This window comes from Amphiura filiformis, chromosome 10 (genome assembly GCF_039555335.1).
Source record: "Amphiura filiformis chromosome 10, Afil_fr2py, whole genome shotgun sequence".
NCBI lineage: Eukaryota > Metazoa > Echinodermata > Ophiuroidea > Amphilepidida > Amphiuridae > Amphiura > Amphiura filiformis.
In genome coordinates this window covers 36680742-36700536 of record NC_092637.1, presented here as the reverse complement: position 1 = coordinate 36700536, position 19795 = coordinate 36680742, and the positions used below count along the sequence as shown (strand labels likewise).

The 19795-nt window shown below is 37.4% G+C and overlaps 1 protein-coding gene across 1 annotated transcript in view; it reads right to left on the bottom strand.

Annotated features, from left to right (window-relative positions):
• LOC140161826 (carnosine synthase 1-like) overlaps window positions 1-18819 on the bottom strand; it is a 36376-nt gene extending 17557 nt beyond the window's left edge. Inside the window, exons 1-9 of the mRNA XM_072185123.1 lie at window positions 18772-18819; window positions 17717-17875; window positions 17267-17447; window positions 16696-16934; window positions 14611-14751; window positions 10008-10205; window positions 8124-8396; window positions 6232-6463; window positions 3427-3830 (exon numbers count right to left, since the gene is read on the bottom strand). Of these exons, the coding sequence (XP_072041224.1) occupies window positions 3427-3830; window positions 6232-6463; window positions 8124-8396; window positions 10008-10205; window positions 14611-14751; window positions 16696-16934; window positions 17267-17447; window positions 17717-17875; window positions 18772-18819 (1875 nt within the window). The remainder of the gene's footprint in view (window positions 1-3426; window positions 3831-6231; window positions 6464-8123; window positions 8397-10007; window positions 10206-14610; window positions 14752-16695; window positions 16935-17266; window positions 17448-17716; window positions 17876-18771) is intronic.
• Window positions 18820-19795: the final 976 nt, after the last annotated feature.

Below are 19795 nucleotides of genomic sequence, written 5' to 3'. Positions count from 1 at the left end.
GCATGATGACGTGGGGTTGTCTACGGCCTGATAGACGGCACCCGAAATCATGCGATTGTCCAATCAGAAATGTGTCTACGAACTAGACCACTCCCACTGACTAAGAATACTAGATAAATAATTTACCAATATTACTTTTTCGCGACATCATTATTTTCAGCGTAAAGCAATGATGTCGCCCGTGCTTATTAGAGACGATAGGTGCACGAAAGCGGTTAAAAACAGTACTTTTATTCTCTAAATATTACTTTGTGTCAATAAGATATGTTGACTGATATAACCATAAAATTAAACTACGTTTGTGAAGATTATCATTTATCCAGGTAGTAAACAGTATTAATATTAAACTATAATCCTGAGAGGTATCTTCCTGATCGCTGAACTGTAGGCCCCGGCCAAGTTGTGACGTAGGCCGCCACCCCTGTTAAGTGAAGGCTCCTCCCGTTTCACGTAAATCGCTTCTTTGACCCCTCTCTCAAACGTCCGGAGATGTAGGGGATAGTGACGTTCCTACCGCGAGTCACCTCACCGTCATCCCGAGTCTTACGTGCGGGAGCGGTTTTGTCGGTAGATTTGGTCTGAGCGAGTGCTTTGTGAAAGGTCCACAATAACCGCAAAGGTTCGGTGCTTTTTGTAGATGTTCCCGTTCCTGTTCCTTTGCGTCCTCACTAGAGGGAATAGTGTTCGCTCTATGAAATAAAGTGCGTATTACACCCAGTTTGTGCACCAATGGGTGGTGTGATTCAAACAACAGATACTGATCTGTGTGCGTGTCCTTGGACAGAGAAAGCAGATGATTTGAGAGAGGGGTCAAAGAAGCGATTTACGTGAAACGGGAGGAGCCTTCACTTAACAGAGGAGGCGGCCTACGTCACAACTTGGCCGGGGCCTATAGTTCAGCGATCAGGAAGATACCTCTCAGGTTGAACTCAAAGGTGGTGACCTGTGATACTACATCATCCGTTTCACAGGTCAATGAACTTTTGCCGCTAGATGATCAGTAGGGCTGATGATGCGTTCAGGATTGGACGTGAAAATTTCCCACTCAAAAATAGTAAGTCCAGTTGACTAGATTATAGTTTAATATAAAATTTAACTGTTTGAAAGAAAATAAAAATATTAGTGAGTACTATAGTCAAATGCAGCAAACCCTTGACGAGCGCGACTACCGTGATGTTGCAAATTCTGCGCTAACAACGCGTACGGCGCACAGTTCATTCATAAATTTCCACTTGGCAACAACAGATCGCCTCAGCAGCCAATCAGAGACAAGTGCGTGCAACGTAGTAAATACGCGATGTATCCTTACAATACGCGCTCGTCAAAGGTTTACTGCATTTTAGTATAATGTTGTGATAAAAGATCGTCCGAGTCGCATTTTTTTAGCGAGTGCATGGCAAATTCAAATCAAAAATTGAAGGCAAGTTCAAATTCAGAGCAAAATAAGCTGTGTCTTTACCATGTTTACTCAATAGGAGCAAGTTCACTTGATTGGATTAAGCACTTCCTTGAACCAAAGGCTAACAGTAAAATGTTAACTTGATTGTTGGGAGTGGCCTTCTTTTCCTTGTTCTTTGTCTTCAAATATGTTTCTCACTTCTCTTTCCATACATGATACAGGCCAGCATGCTTATATAGGCTTTTTAGCCTGGCATAAGCATTTTGTTTGAGCCTGATCCCATCAGGACGTAAGCGTGTCTCCACACGGAGCGACCGTTTAAGGCTACATGCTCTTTTTGGTTGAAATTTTTGGCGGGAAATAATCCCGCCAAAACATTAAAGTAATCTTTTCCCACAACTAAATATCATAGTCAGGAAATTAATGATGCATCTGGTAGCTTAGATCATAACTTTCATTGAACTTAGTTGCAATTATCCCAGAAAATTCTTGATTTGTTTTTACAGAGTCTTGAATTGTCGATGTTTTTGATCAAAAAACATCACTCGGTGTATTTTGAAACTCGAGGCATTAACTCTTCTCAAATTAGCCCCAAATCATAATTTATTATATGCATGTGTAGCAAACACCAATGGGAATAATTGGACGTTGTTTGCGGAGCCTAAATTTGGTTTGATTTTATTTCACAATAATTCTAAGGTGAGAATTTTGACCTGACATTTACTTTTTGGATTTCAAATTTAAATTTATTGATATACATATTTTGAATAAATGAAGAGTTTGTTTCCAAAAGGCGCTAAATCCAACGGCTGCTTTATGTAAAATTCAATTGCAGATATTCCTAAGAGTAGCAGTAACCTTGCCAATCTAATAACATTGGACCACTAGAATAGTTCTAACAATTCTTTGGATATCTTTAAAAAATAATTGCAAATCTCTTTAACCTCCCACGTGCGAAGACAAAAACAATAAATATAAAAGAAAATAATATTTTTTGTTCCAAAAGGCGCTAAATCCAACGGGAGCTATTTTAAAACGTTGCACTGGAGAATTTTTAGGGGACAAAATGATTTTGAAAATAGTTAGAAAATAAGATAGAGTTACTAACATATCCATTCCAATTGTTAAATGTCATTTAAACTTTAAAAATGTTAAAATATACCATGAAAATGTGACACAAGGCAGCTATTGGATTTAGCGCCTTTTGGAAACAAACTCTTCAAATAAAGAGTACGCTTACCTTTCTGCAACACTTCCCGGTATCATTAAGCATCTGCTGATAACCAACATTTTAGCTGAAAACAGTCCCTTCCTATCATTTTTGAACAAAATATGGTTCAAAATTCCGTACGCTGCGTGTATAAACTAGCACAGCGAGATAACGAACAGAGCTATTTACGGTGGGGTATCTATTGTAAGCTATTAGGGTAGGCCTATAGTATATCTTCCCGTAAGTGACAAGATGTGTCAAGCAGGGCGGTATATTCAAACGCTATTGTCTGGATCATTGAGTATCGATTGAGCACGTATACATGCAGCACGGATGTGTGTGGTCCTCCCAGGTTTTGACATAAATTACAAATGACGTCGTGAATGACCCAGCGTTTTCATTTTATTATTACTAAATTAATCGTCGTTTATCACGAGTGCTAAGAGTTGTACCAGTTCAATTCATCAAAATTAATTTGTATTAAATGAAAAACAAACAGACAAGTAGAGTCATATGTCTTTCTATGACCGTATTCCTACCAAAATCAAAATCAAAATGATTTTCAATACACTAGAAACGTGTTGATATGTATATCTTTGAAAATCGCCGAATGTTAACCACAGTCACCGTGGCACAGCATAGGCATCTTTAGCATTCAGTGAAATTGGCAGTGGTTCGAACCCCGGTGAAAATTTTAGTATTTTTTATTCTTTTTACTAATGCGCTGTGCCGTTTTACAAACACGCCCCTGAATGAAACTCATGGGCATGTACCCTTAAACAAACAAACACAATATAGAAAGAAACACAACACTCACCTGCTCCTTTGCGAAGTGATTCGGGTTCGACTCAACCAGAACTACCTTTACACCCAGAGCGGCCGCATCAGTCCAGATGAACCCCTTGCAGAATCCACCAGCGCCAATAATCAGAATATGTTTCCCGTGAAGAACGTGGTCCTGGGATCTCTGGATCATGGATCGGACCCATGGTCGGACACTGCGGCCGAGGATCGAGTCCTGTTTTTGTGGTGTATCTCTATCGTACTCTTTATCAGATCGACGCATCTGGTAGCTGGTTTGTGTATCGATCGTTGTGCATTGTTGGGTCAGGTGGTACATGAAATCGACCACCTGGCAGTTGACACTGCAGTCGTGGCTCTTCATTTCAATGGCCACGGGAGCAATGTTACCATCCTCGTTGGTAACGGAGAAATCAACGCCTGAAACAATGCATGTAAATTAACAACTTTACATTTTTACAAATTTAGTTTCTATTCTTTATTTGTTATTGCACTCCGAAGCAGCAAACAACTAGCATAACTATTTCTTTTGAAGGTTTTGACACACCCAGCAAACACAAAAACGTTTTAAAAACTTTTTGAATAAGTTATATTTTGGCTTTTGGTTTAGGTAAAACGTTTTAATAACATTAAAATGTCGGGTTATATAAAGGTCATGATAACGTTTTAAAACGTTTTGTATGAAAACACCACAACAATATTTTTAAATGTTTTCAAAAAATGTTATTGTAAACTATTTTTTGCAAACATTTTTGCCAAATATTGTGTCAAACACAGAAATGTTCTTAAAATGTTTATTTCAAAACCTTATAATAACATTTAAATTTCGGGTTATATAAAGGTCATGAAAACGTTTTTAAAACGTTATTGAAAATATTTTGGGCAAACATTTTTCGCAAAATATTTTTTCAATCCCAAAATAACATTCTGTTTAGAATGTTTTGTATCAAGTTTTCAAGAATGTTTTTGGAATGTTATTAAAACGTTTTTATACCCTTTATATAACCCGACATTTAAACGTTTTCTGTAAAACATTTTTGTTTGCAGAGCAGTAGATTATCAAAAATGTTTTTTAAGGTTATGCAAACGTTTTATAGTCTTAATATACCCTTCATATAACCCGACATTTTAACGTTTTCTGGCAACCTTTTATAACCTTTCGCGAATGATGTCGAAAACGTTATGTGTTTGCTGGGCACCTACACAACAATCATAATAAATTTAATATCGGTCCACGTGAATGAAATTCAGGAAGTGCCCAGACTAATCTGAAAGGGGTCTGCATAAACAGCACGGGTTAAATATTTATTGGGGTATGTCAGGAGATGGTGTCAAATAATTTTGGATAGAAAACGTGCTTTCCATGAGTTTACATTATGGTGCTCATAATGTAGTGAATTAGCCTAAACGGTGGATTTAAGAAGACTGAATATGAGTTTTGTGAGTTCTGATTTATCAAATTTATTGAAGTCTGAGGTGATATGTTATACTGAAACTAAATAACAATAAGTCTTGATCAGAACTGAAACGCACTTGTAATGCATCAATGTGAAATGCGGGAGGACATTTCACCCCACTGGGGGACATTCACACTTTATGAGTACGTACCCCTTTTAAGAGCCATATTTTAAACTCCTCCCATTTGCAAAAACGTGGTACATTGCAAATGCACTTCAGCTCTGACGAATACCACTTGCTGACGAAGTTTAGGAAATATGACCTCAAACCCCATGTAATAATAACAGAACAATGTTGCATAAAGTGCCTCCCCCCAAAGCATAAGTTCAGCCTCCTTAAATCCGACATTTTAGGCAAATACTCTGTATTGTAAACTCGTGGAAAACACATTTTCTATCAAACAATTATATTACACCATCTGCCGACACACCCCAATTAATATTTAACCCGGGCGGTTTATGCAGACCCCTTCCTGACTAGTCTTGGCACTAAATATTCCATATTGTATTTTTTTAAGAGCTTATATTATTTCATAATCTGTATAATTTCCTTGTTCACATCCAAACTGAATTTTGTACCTGTTAGCTAAAAACTCATGGTAAACATGGCACACCCCTCAAATTGCACTTAATGTGTACTTTATTAACATACCGTAAAACCCCGTCTACAAGCATATAGTGTGCTTCTGATGAAAGCTACATTAATCCAGTCGCCATTATGGAGTTTGAGCAAATAAATTACGGATCCAAGCATATACGGTACAAACAAGTATTATTTTAAGACCGATCAATTGTATTGGTATATTAACGTTTGCTTCGAATTAATTAAGCTTTTATAAAAAACACTATATATGCTTATAGACGGGGTTTTACGGTATTCGCTTACTCACATATTTGGACAATAAATAACATCTGAAAAATGGAGTCAATTGAGTATATTCAGCTCAAACACCAGATGAAAAAGCAGCAATGCTTGAGCAACTGTTCGTGAGCTGAGAGCAAGCTGAAGTAGTATATTTGCTTTTGATCAATATAACAATTGAAAGTACCATGGCCATCAGGAAAGAAATACAGAACAGGGGTGTTCTGCAAACAATCGGGTGTTTTACATAAGGCAGCTATTACATTATACTGTATTTACGATGGTCTTGCACTCTGCCCACTTGTTGTTATTAAAGGGTAGTATCTTCACATTCTTTTTATGACAACTAGCACGTACAAAGAATAAGAAAGGCGAGCTGAACATACTTAAACTGGATTAGCTTGCATAATAATGGCGTTCGGATTAATTTTGACACTCATGGCATTGATTGCTTATATAGCAAAAATTAATCCACTAATAAAGCCAATATTCGTATTCGTACCAATAACGTCGGTGTATCCACCAAGACCACCTCTCTGTTCTTCGTCCAGTTTATGTTCCTCTTCGATGAGAATTCTCATCACGTCCTCGCCATGCCTGCGTATATCACGGTCCACAGCACACCTCACGGCTGGATCGGTCAAGCCATAGGCCAGTAAAGTGGAGTCGAGGCCCTGGCAGACAGTGTTGTTTCTACTGATTGATGAGTCCTTGGACGATAGCCCACAGTTAATCTGTAAAGGACATAAATATGCATGTTTAAAAATGGTTATTCCTAATTAAAATTATAGTGAATGATGATTTTAGAATTTGACACAACATTTTGAAATATATGAAGTTCTTCATGTGATAAATCGCAGATATATTATAATTATTAAATCAATATCTTTAATCAATTAATTGACTTAAGGTTACACAAAGAGACGTATAAAAAACGTATAAAAGACGTATAAAGTTGTTCTCTAAAACAGAGTTTTCTCAGTAATCAAATATCGCAGCGAGTGAAATCTTGGTGCATTGGATGTAGCTTAACATTTTTGTGTGTGTTATATACAAATTATTAGAATAAATTTGAAAATCCTTCGTTTAAAGCATTTTTACCCGCCATGTTCACAAGATCAAAAACACGTTCCATGAGGTTTTTTTCAAATGTGCGCTCCGTATAAATCCACACCGAGGGATTGTTTTCTTCTTTTTCGTATTGTATTACAAATCGATCAAAGAAATAATGTTGCCATGGGGAAGAACCAAATACAGTACCGATTAAATTTTAAAAGCCCGTTTTGGGGGAAAATTTTGGAGAATTTGCTTGAGAAAAAGCTGGTTTGTGAAATTATCGATATCTTGATTACGAGACGTTAATTTAGACATCTGAATACCTACATTATTTCTCAATATTCTGCCAATTGCTATTCCATTTGATTTTCACTCCAAATTGAAGCTAGTTTTTCCTCCATCAGTTCGTTCAAAATTTCAGCGCCGACATGCGTGTTTATTCTAAGAGCCATAATGCGGACGCGATTGTAATCATGTAATTGCATCCAATTACAGTTAAATCATCCGCTTTGAGAACAGTGAATTGCGTAAGCTGATCTATGGCCGAGTGGATAGAGCGTTGGACTGGGAATCTAATATGAACTATTTTTGTGGGTTCGAGTCTCCGTGTGGCTGAATTTCCTTTTTTTTTCTCTTTTCTCATTTTTACTTCCTTTCTTTCCTCTTTTCTTTCTCCCTTTTTTTTTTTTTTCATTTGTTTCTTTCTTTCTTTCTTTTTCGTTCATTTTCTTTCTCTCTCTTTCTTTCTCTTTTTCACTATTTCTTTATTCTTTCTTGTTCCTTTCTTTTTAGTTTTATTTGATTGATTCGCTGAGTGCAGTGAATCGTGATTGATTGTTTTTATTATTCTTTGTAGGCCTGCTAAGTCTGTCTTGTTGATTTTCATCCCAAATTCGATTTACAAATAATTGCTTTTTGATATTGTTGTTGTTGCCTACCCTTACATTGTAATCAGGGGAATAGCAGCATTGATTTCATCAAAGATTTCAAGGCTATAAATTCAAAATGCCCCCAATCAATTTTAAAATTTATAAAATCCTTGTGAAAATTGCCGAAAACGGCTTGTGCCACCCCCCCGGCATCCAAGCTCCGGGCACGAGCTAAGCCAAGTTTCATAGCCTTTTCATGTCTTGACCGTGGATCAATATTCTATTGTAAGTAGGTCTACGTCCCGGTACGCTTGTTCATTTTCTGCATGGCTGTTTCTGTTATGAACTTACGCCCCTCTGAAATCAAGCGCATGAAAAACTCTCGGCTAACCTTAAGTTAACGATTCCGGGACAATACAATATCATCCGTTTCACATACTGACATAATGATCAAATCTTGAATGATTACCGAAGTTGTGACAGGCTTGCCGTCAAAATCTCTGCAGACGGTCGAGCGGACACGGAAACCGAGTCTCTCAGTAGCCTTCGATATCTTCGCCGACTGGCTCCCACTGACCATGGGCCGTGGAGAAATGATTTCCACGAACGTCTCGACGAGGACGGCATCTCCACCAACAAGTACATCTTCGACAGCGTTGGTGATGGATTCGAGGTCACCGGCCTGGTGAATGGTCACACCGATACTGTCGTGCAACTCTAAGGCCGACGGCTTCACAACAATCTGAAAATAAAATAGCAAGAGTTGAGTTGTAATAAAAGCCCGAAATAAAGAAACCTGACGACCTTGTAAATCAAACTCCCCATATCCCCTGATTTATTTTAATATTTTATGTATTTCCTAAAGTCCATAAAACCAACAATCCCGGTCGCCCCATTGTTAGTGGATGTTCTTATCCTACTAAACAAATCTCCCGCCTCGGCGATTATCATTTATGCCCCCTCGTTGAATCTCTTCCCTCATACATACAGGACACTACGGACTTCATTAAATATATCATCACCTTCAATGAAAATGATCCCCTCCCAGACAACACTGTTTTAGTTTCTGCGGATGTCGCAGCTCCAAACATCAATCATAATGGAGCTCTTCGTGTCTGCCAACAATACCTCAGTATTCGTCCTAACAAATCCCGGCCTACCGTCGACCTAATTCGTCTCCTGGAATCGGTCATGACCCTCGACAGTTTTGAATTCAATAGTCAATTCTACAACCAGATCATTGGCATACGGATGGACAGTTGTGTAGCGCCCTCTGCGGCCAACTTATTTATGGGCGCACTTGGAGCTAGACTTCTTGATGACGTTCACTTCCTATGGACATCCGGGGCAGACAATCTCGAGGCATTCAAATCTCACCTCAACACCTCCCACTCAACGATTAAATTTTTAAACTTTTGAGTCCTCACTCCACCCAAGTCCCTTTTCTAGACACCTTAACTATTCTCAAACAGGGCCATATCCAAACATCCCTTTACAGCAAACCCACGGATCAACGCACTCATCTCCTGCCCACATCATGCCACCCTCCGCACACATTCACTGGAATCCCATATAGCCAGGCCCTTAGGGTCCGTCGTATCTGTTCAGATCCGGAGGAGTAAGAACGTCATCTCAATAACTTAAAATCCAACCTACTCAAATGCGCCTCTGACCGTAATACAATCGACAAACAAATTGAGAAGGCCAACCAACCTGACCTCACATACAAACCTAAAAAGAAAATGGACCGCGTTCCACTAGTCACCACCTATAATCCTGCATTTAACAATATCTCCCGCCACCTTCATATATTAGATGGCGATGAAAGATTGAAACAGGTCTTTTCCCCCCCCCCCCCCCCCATCTTGGCGTTTCGCCACCCGCCCAACTTACGGGACCTAACTGTCTCATCCAAATTACGTCCCATCCATGGTATAGAAAACCGCTGGCAGCACAAAATTCGCCGCCAAGAGATGTTCAGTATTCCCATTCATGACACAGAAGCCACCAAGTTCACAAGTTCTGTGACCGGTGAATCCTTCCCCATAACATCAAAGATGTACTTCAGGTCTGAATGGGTCATCTACCTCATTACTTGCAATAAATGCAAACTCCAATACGTCGGCAAGGCCACCAGCAAGTTCTACACCCGCTTCATTGGTACCAAATCTGATATCAGACTCAACAAGTAGAAACTTCCATATGTCCATCATTTTAACTCACCCGGTCATTCCATCTCCAACGCCCAAACAATGCATAATAAAATGATTTATATAACCTTCAAAATACACTACATAAATCATTTTACTATGAGAAAAAAACCACGAAAAACCCCTAGCCCTAGTATACTCACCCTCTTGCCATTGACGCTAGATTTGTCCACAAACCTAGCGATCTTCTGCTTCACGGAGATGGCATGTTCACACACATCGCCATTTTCGAAATTTTTCCCTATATAAACGCACGGGTTGTCCGCGTTCACCTGGTCGGTGTTCTCGGCTTTCATACACTTGCCCAGCACACACACTCGAATGGCATCAGAGTTGGGCACCTGAGAGAAGTACATGTATAGACAACAATAGTGAATTCTTTGACACGCTAATAATGTGTCTTTTACTAGTCACAAATAACACATTTTAAAATGTGTTATTTGCGACTAGTAATAGGTATATCACCTCAAAATAATCGCAGCAGAAACGCGTTATTTAATGTTCCTACATTTATTAAGCTTTATTAAAGCATCAAAAATCAAAAAACAGAATTGAAATCGGTCAATGCATTGTGATGTAATGTCAATTTAAAGATGCTCGTAGATGGAATGAAATCCTGCCACAAATGGCACATTTTGGCACATTTCGAGATTTTGAAGGTTTATTTGGACGCTTGCTTGGAAAAACAGCGTTAATTTAAATAGCACATGTTAAATGCCTATCTTTCCTGACTTCGTTACAGAAAACAAAATTAAAAAATCCATCATTGAATAATTATAATAAATTAATCAAATATACTATTTTAGCCATTTCGGCCAATCTGCAGACAAATTAAATCTCAAAAAATGACTAAGTTCAGCTTATTAATATGCAAAATTGATGCCAATAGAAAACCGTACATGATATAAAAGTGCGGTTTTTTTTGCACACAGGTCGAATCCAACCAAAAGTGTCCACGGGCCAAAAATAAAAGTCCGAAATAAAAATGTCTCCACAATTTTTTCCTTTTGCCCATTGATTGATGACATATTGGCCTTATAGGAACCAAAAGTGCCATTACTAATCTTGAAAAATAAATCCAGGACGTGTGATAGTAAATGTGATATCAAAACCCAATGTTACCTACGAATACCACTAGGATGCTTTCACTATCGCAATACTAATCAACCTAAAACAAATGGAATATTCCCATTAACGCTTTTTTCGTGTAATGTAGACCACAGGGTGTCAGGAAAATGCTAACTCAACCAGAAAATATTTGTTTTTATTTTTATAACGCGATCAATATGATCTTAGTCAATTTATGCTAGTTTATTTTTGAAAATGACGTTTAGGTCAGTTTCTGTATTTTATTTATCAAATGAGTATGAATCAATTTACACATTGTATAAGAACGAGTATGATATATGTTTTCAAGAATATTAGGAATTATACGCATACACCTAACGCTTTATACAATGAAAAGGTGAAGAAACCCGGGTATTCGTAGGTAACATGAGCGATTTAACAATATCTATATTGAGTTTATAGGTTTAAATTTTGCTATTATGGTAATGAATTAATAAAATGGTAGTTTTCAGATCCCTTTCAGATGGTACGTCCAAATGAATAAATGCTATTACCTTAGATCAAAAATTTTTGATGCTTTTAGCAAGATTTTGACCACTTCATTTTGATATACAAGTAGTTAATCAGCAATTTTACATAATAAATAATTGTTGAATGAATCCGTATATGGGTAATAATAGTGTCCTGGGGTACCGCTTAAAGTTTTTGACAATTAATTTCCATTGGTAGGGACACTTCATTACACATGTCATGTATTATGCTGTATTCGTAAGTAACATTTCAGTATTTGTAGGTAAGAATTAGACTTTTGGTGGATATCGCAATCAAAACTTCATTTTATAAAGCACGTTGAATGTATTATTTTCTTTATGTGCGTTTATTGATACTTTAGACCCTATCATGTATTAATAATGTCGGTTCACAACGGTTGAAAGAGGATTGAAGTAAGAAACAAAGGCACTAAAGTGACTTTAATTTGCTTAATTGCACACAAATCGCTTAAAACCGTTATTGCAGACTTGTGAAGTCCATCTTGGAGTCAGTTACGTCTTGTGGCCTTTCGTTTGAGGGCAACTACAATTAGCTTTATACCAGGGTCCATCAATGTGTTGTCTAGATCATGAGACAATGAGAACAGTCGTTTTTTCCATGGTATTCGTAGGTAACCTTAGCGAAAACGTCAAAAGTTACCTTCGAATAAATCAATTTGGACACCAGAAACCAGAAGGTCGGTAAACATTTAAAATGAAGCACACATGACAGTTGACAAATCCAAGTATTTATCCCCTTCTAATCTTCTTTGAATCTGATTTTTCTTTCAAATGAGCAGACCGTCGTCTATTTCAGTACATATTTTTCACCAATTAAGCCGTATTCAGTTTTTGCATGGTGGGCATGTATGTGAATTCGCAACTTTCATTGACATATGATTTGATAGCAAACATACAGGCCTTCGTTATGTACCAATATGGGCATTGGCATGAATGGCGGTGTTTCACAATACTGTCATGATGTCAAAAGTGTATTCGTAGGTAACATTCGGTTACCGAAATTTACCTACGAATACTTGCTTTATTGTTGACATCTCAGACATATTTAAACGCAGGCTATTGAAACTTGGTAGAAATAAGAGTGTATTACCCTGCACCTATTGCTTAACTATTGTTTACTATTCTCTCACTTTGTGGAAATGGCACAGCTTTTAACATGTATTCGGAGGTAATGCATATTTTTACCAAACCTACCTTTGTGCCATTTAGAATTTCTGGCAGCTAAACACAATAATAAAGATGTCCGAATGCAATGCATTTCAGTATTGGACATATCAAAGCTTGTATCAATTGCGAATTTATTAGTGATTTCCATTTTTTAAAGATATATCTAGTGCTATGAAAAATTGTATTCGTAGGTAATGTAAAAAATACCACTCAAAAAATTATCACAAAAATTCATAATTATGTACAAATATGTGAAAAAATGAACAGGCAATCTTTGAATACGCACCTTTCAGGAAATCAATTTAGATTCAATCCAATGACTTCTTTTCATAACTGATTTAGATGTTTTTAAAAATACTTTAAGAAATATTTTGAAAAAATGGGTAAAAATAGCATGTTTTGGGGTCTCTGTGTCTAAGTTTTTCACAGAAGGGGGTCTTATTATATATGGCGCGAAGCGTATGATCAAGGCGAATAAACACAATACAAAAACGAATGCCAATTGATTAATACTTTTAAGTTATGGCCCTGAACATGCCGTGTACACTTTTCGTTGGATTCGACCATATACAAAGTTCTTTCAATTGATGACAAAAAATACACAAAAAGTAATTAATTATGCAAATTAGGTAATTACAGCTAATTATGTATTTATGATATTATTATGCAAATTAGGCATGAGTAATTTTGGGTTTTTTTTCAATATTTAATGAACGTCTGTTCATTCATCATAAATCTTTAAGTATGATCCTGTTATGAGGTTGAATAAATGAACTGCAGTTAATGTTATTTAAAAACAATACAAAAAAATTAAAAGTTTGACATTTTGACGGTGTCTGGAATATAATTTTCATTTTTACTGTAAACATGGTATGTGTCACCATTACTCAAAGCCAAGTCCGAAAAGTAAAAATTAAAATTCAGTTGCAATGAGACTTTAAATTAACATTTTGTCATCTGGATTAACATGGGAGGATAATCGGTAAAATGAACAGCAATTTTACTGTAGCGCGTATACAAAAATAGTATGGCCTTGGACACACACAATGGCTTATAGCTATTGTGGTTTGGAAAATTACTCCCTAAAAAAAACATTGATTAATGTTTTGCTTCAACTGGTTTTTGGGAAGTGTTTCATTTGTTGTCGACGGAATTAATTTACATGCTAAGAAAGATTAGTATTTCAGCTAAATGGTGGTAGTTCCTTTACTTCAGTAGGCCTATATTTACTGATTTATGAGCGATCTTCAAAAATCCATAAAAACAGGCAGTAGTTCTTAAACAAAACAATTTTTAATTTGGGGGTACCCGATGGTAGCCTCGGGAAGGCTTCACACACCATATATTAAAAATTCAAACAATTTGGATAAATGAAGCATATGAAGAAATTCATTTATCGACATGGATGTTTTCTAAAATTGGCCAAATTTGAAGCGCGCCCTTTTCAATTCACTGTTATGCTTGCATGCACAGTGTAGCAGAATTATTGTGCAGCCACTGTGACATACCTACTAGTAATGACCCATATGTACCAACCTGTACGCAACTGTTATCAGGTTCTAGCACTGACTGCATTCTAAAGCAAACAGTTTACACTTTTAAGTCACATTTTCTTTACTTTTGCGAAGGATATACATGTACATTCTGACGAGCATTACTAATAGCTGAATTAATTTTCTCAGTAAAATATTAATTAAACACACAAAACATTACATAATGGTAGTTTTAATGCTATTATTCTGGTGCTGAAACCCAATATATCGTCTTCACCCTAAAGTGGCGTTCGCATAATGCTTTTTTGTTGTTTCTATATCGTGACGACCTACTGATTCAGAAACTGACGGGTATCCAAGATGGTCGCCAAAATGGCTGCCATCACATATAATTGGCGATATTCAAACAAAAACAAAAATACATTGTGCGGACGTTACTTTTGGGGTTTTGGCTTATCTTAGTGTACCATGCGCTTGCTTTCGATCTTATAAGCCAGTGTCTCTGGGACAGCAATCCCAACTTTGGACATGAGGTATCGGGTCCAGAGTTTGTCGTGTATCATATCACACAGTGGTATCGAGCTGCTCATCTGACAGTCCAAGTTCCTCTGCAAAAAACAAGGATGTACATTTCATAGCCAAGTCCTTTTAAATATATCCTTTCTCCTTGAAGCCAAGGAGACTTGGATATTTTTTGTAAATCTGTACCTATAAAACATAGTCCGACGAGTAGGACCTTTTATTTCTAAGTTACCAGACTATACACTTTTCACACTATGATCACTATCTCACATGGCGCAAGAAAGACGAATCGCGAAAGTCCAGTGACCGCGCCCAGGATAGTGGACTTTTGTGGTTTATCTTTCTTGAGCGATCAGAGTTAGAGTATAGTTGGTAAACTAAGAAAAAAACAGGTCCTACTCGTCGGACTAATAAAACAGGGGAAGTGTATATAGCGTCATTACCTCATGTAAGTAAAATCATCAATTTACAAAATGAAAATAATAAAATAAAATAATAAAATAGTAATTATTAACAGAGCAGCACAAGATTAACTGCCCTGGAATATATACAAAATGGAAGGCCCTTTGTTTTATTTTGGGCAACTGGGGCCACATGACAAATCTAAGGGGTAACGCCCTTAAATATGCCACATCTCGGTCCATGGAGCCTTTGTAGGGATATCCATGTGAATAGTCAATGTAATAACCTTATTTTTAATATTTGAGGTTCTCTTATCCAAAGGTTCACAAGACCTTAAATGTCCGCGAGTCCGAAGGTTCGCTAGTACTGTGGTCTGCTGGGTTCTCTAGTCCTAAGATTGTAGTCTTAACTCTTAAGATTCTCTAGAACTGTGAACAAGTTTTTCATATTATAATTCCAAGAAAAAAACTCACGTTTTCCATACAGTTTGTTGCCTTTCTTAATAGTGTCTGCCAATCGATCCTTTGTTGGATGGTATGACGTCATCGGCAGATGATGACGCCCTCAGGATCAATTGGTCGTAGACGTGACTCAGTTGCCGCTCATTAGACTCTCTTTCATACTTGGTTGTAACTTTCTCCGGATCCAGATGGACCCCCTTATCAATCGAGTGTTTCTAGTGGCGTCCATCACTAGAATTGTCTAGATTGTCTCAGTTTATGACATCATTTTTTCGATTCAACTCTTTTTTTTTTCGAGTGAAACAAAATCCTCAATTGCAGAACACGCCACCAAGAAAAACCATGCCATAAACTGGGACAATCCTATAATTCTAGCGAAGGACGAAATTAGAAACACTAGATGGATATAAAAAGGGAGTCCATCCAGAGAATGTCACAACCAAGTAAAAAAAGAGAGCCTAATGAACGGTGATGAGGGGGCCTACCAACTGAGTCACGTCTACGACCAATTGATCCTGAGGGCGTCATCATCTTCCGATGACGTCATATCATCCAACAAAGGATCGATTGGCAGACACCATTGAGAAAGGCAACAGACTGGATTGCCGAAACTGTAGGAAAACGTGAGGTTGTTTTCTTGGAATTAGACTATAAAAAACTGTGAAATCTGAATATTGTATTCTTGATGAATCTCTTTAAAAATCTAAGGATCTAAGGATCAGTAGTTTGAAAGTTTTACCTGAATCTAAACAATAATCATAATCTACATTTCGGCTATAGAACTAGCTAATCTCAGGTACTAGAGAGAAGTCCACGAAGATACTATTGGAAGTTCAATTTACCCTGCATACTATGCGGGTATAACGACGAATAACTAATTTTGCGTGCCAAAAGTTCCAAATTTCCATTTGAGATTTATTCTCATGAGCTGTTGTAAAGGGTCAATGGAATTGCAACTTTTCCAGGAGCTTGACTTGTGTAACTAATTTTGCATTTCATTTTTTTTGGTTGTGGCAATCAGAAAGGAAAGAAGGAACGAAAGAGGAGAAGTTACTTGGCACCCCGGGATTTGAACTTTGGACCCCTTGTATTTTGAATCATCCACTCATGAATGCCGACCCATATATGTGTATATCCCTTTCACTATTTACAAACATCCATTCTTACCTCCATCTCTGAGGCCCAGTCCACGAGCCCATGGGTGATGGCATTGGTGAAAAAGTTCACCAGGTAGGTCACACGTCTGGGTGGCGAAAACTCGTCAATGTACGTGAATCCGCCCCTGTGGAACGTGATGGCCTTGTGCACGTACATGCTATAAATACCCGGGTGGTCCTTGGAGGGTTCCTTGGACACCCAGGATGGTGAGAATATTAGGTGAATGCTGTCAGAGACCTGATGTCCACCTGTAAGAAACAATATATTTCAAATGGATTCACCCATTTAGGTAGAAATTCACAATGAAGTGTCGAAAAGTGTCTCTTTTGCTCTCAATTGTGACCTTTGACCTTTTAGCTATAACTACAGAAAGGAATGACAGTGTATAGGTTATAGCATACTTTTTGCCTTTTATGAGAATAATAATAATTTGATAAGTTTTCAACAACATTTGAGCACTTTCAAATTTTGACTCACTGGACACTCCAAATCTAAAAATATGCTAACAGAGTTCAGTAAACTAAACTATGGATACCAATAACAAGCTTGTGTGAATTAATTACGTTTGACAACAACTTACATTCCAGTAACATTCCAATGCATTCATAGGGTGTCGAGAGCACTGCTACGACGACTTGCTCTTTGTTCATGTTCCGTCTTGGCGTAGACGTCCTGTCTACTGTTTCTGGAAATCCTGTTTCGTAGAGGGTGTATTGAAGAGAGTTGTAAAACATAGCAACCTCTTGTTCCGGTTTTTGTACCTTTGTATTGTAAGACAAGACAAAAAACATTTCTATGTAGGATTTGTAAGACAGACTTTTCTATCATACAAGAAGAAATTGGAGCATTTCAGGTTTAGTCTTTCACATGGTTTAAAAGTAGAAAAGTAGAAATTTGAGAAAAATTAAGGGCACCGCTGTGAACAAATCGCATATTATTGCTTTAGAGTAGATTAATGTAAAATTGTATATTTGTTTATTTTACATTCAAAAACTTCAAAGCAATTCACCAAAACATCTTGTTAACCTACCTGCTGTTTCTTGGTACTTGGGCCGCCTAAGTTCACTTCGGTTTCCCAGGCGATGTACGTTCCATGGGTAATAGAAGCGTCACCCTGTTCGTAATCGCTCGTCTTCGTTTTTGGTGCAAACACCGCTAGTTCGTTCACACCGAGCTGACAATCCTCCACCTAGGAAAATAGTATATATGGGAAATGAGGGCTTATAATTCATGCCCTCAAAAAGTCTATAAATAATATTTAGTATTCTATTTTTTGCATGAAATTTACCATTAACAAAATCATGCAAAGTAAAGGCGACCGCCCTTATTTCATCCAACATGACCAAATAATTATAAAAAAATCCCTTAAAAGGGATGGCTCCCATTATGTATATTTTTCCGCGTAGACCTTAGAGTGCCCTCTCAAGGATGTCTTCTCTTTGGCTATACGCTATTCGATCAGGCGATATAGGTCAGTTTGCCAATTTTAAAACTGAATCTTCGTCTAATCAAATGATAGAAATTATCAAGATATTGCACATTTTGATGTCTATGATGTTTAAAAGCATCATATTCATTTCCCCTTTCCACTAAAAGGATGTCTCCGGCAATCACAACATTATGCCTTATATGTTAGATAATTAATTATCAAGCATAACTAACAAACAAAGGAATGAAATCAGTCGTCTCTCAACACGCGATATTCAAAATTCTCGGGCGCCGAGATTGTCGAGTGCAATGACGTCCCAGTAATACAATGAAGGCTGACAACAATAACCATGGCATTATTACATTTTGCACTGGATAAATTCGGCGCGGGAATTTTGAATAGCTCGTGTTGAGAGCCGGCTGTTTTTATTCATTTTCATTGTCAATATGAGTTTGTTTGAAATAAAACCATGTGATTCGTGCTTGATAATTATTTTTCTAACATCCTTTAAACTATCTCACTCTCACAAATTTGGGTGATTTTTTTGGAGACTTGGTATGCAGTTCGGATTGTAAACTTTCTGCAACCCTGTACAGATATCATCAGGGGAATAAAGCGACTCAATGAAATGGGTCGCCAAAAATAACACATAATACCTTGTCAACGGCGGACAGCATATTGCCAAGCTCTGTGTTCTCGCCCATCAAGGCTGTTCTCTTGGAAACAGTCCACTTTCAGCGATCGCAGTCGTTGGGGATAATTCGTCTGAGCTGTCTCAATGCTAAGTATTGTTCTGCAAATGACTCAATAAAAATTACAAAAAACTGTATACAAATACAAATTTTCCTAGCTTTGCACGCGTTTTTTGGTGAAAATAAAACTACATTTTGCCCCAAACGGCTGATTTTACATGCATACATCAAATATAATTACAAAATCTCAAAAAAGGAAAATCTGGGTCGGACGGGGCCGTAGAACAGGATTTTTTCGCCACCTATTGTTTTGAAAATGCCAAATTAATATAAATCATCACAAATCAAAAACTTGCGAAGTTTATTCACAAATATGACAAAATGTTTACTTACCAAACTGGATGCGCTACATAGATGAATTGACGTCCTTTGGATCCAGAATAAGAAGAGAAACAAATTCAAAATAGAGTTTAAGCGTATTGTTTTGATCGTATGGTGTTTATATACCACTTTGATGCTGATTCACAAATCGAAGTGACTGAAGTGATGAGTCGGAAACAGGAGTCTTCCGTCTTGTAGTTTTGAAAATGAAGATACGCGACTGATCACACACCTACCGACATCAGTATTTTATGTACTGCCACCCACGTCCATCCCAGACCCTTGTCCAACCATATGATCCAGCCATTTAACCACAAATTGCCTGAGGCAAAACTCACTTCCTGGGAACCAAATACCACACAAGGTCATTTTTATGTAACTCTTTGACCCATTTGTGTTATATACTGCCTCTAGCTATAATGGCATCCTTGTGATCTGGTCAACTCATTCAGAGGGAATTCAATTTTTGATCAATTCTCTCCAGGTAGTGAAACGTAATGTGACTATCCGTTCTATGAAAATTATACCCTTCATTGTAATCACTGGATTTTGTACACGGTTGTTTGATGGGATCATTTATTAGTTCTTCAAACAAAACACAATGTAC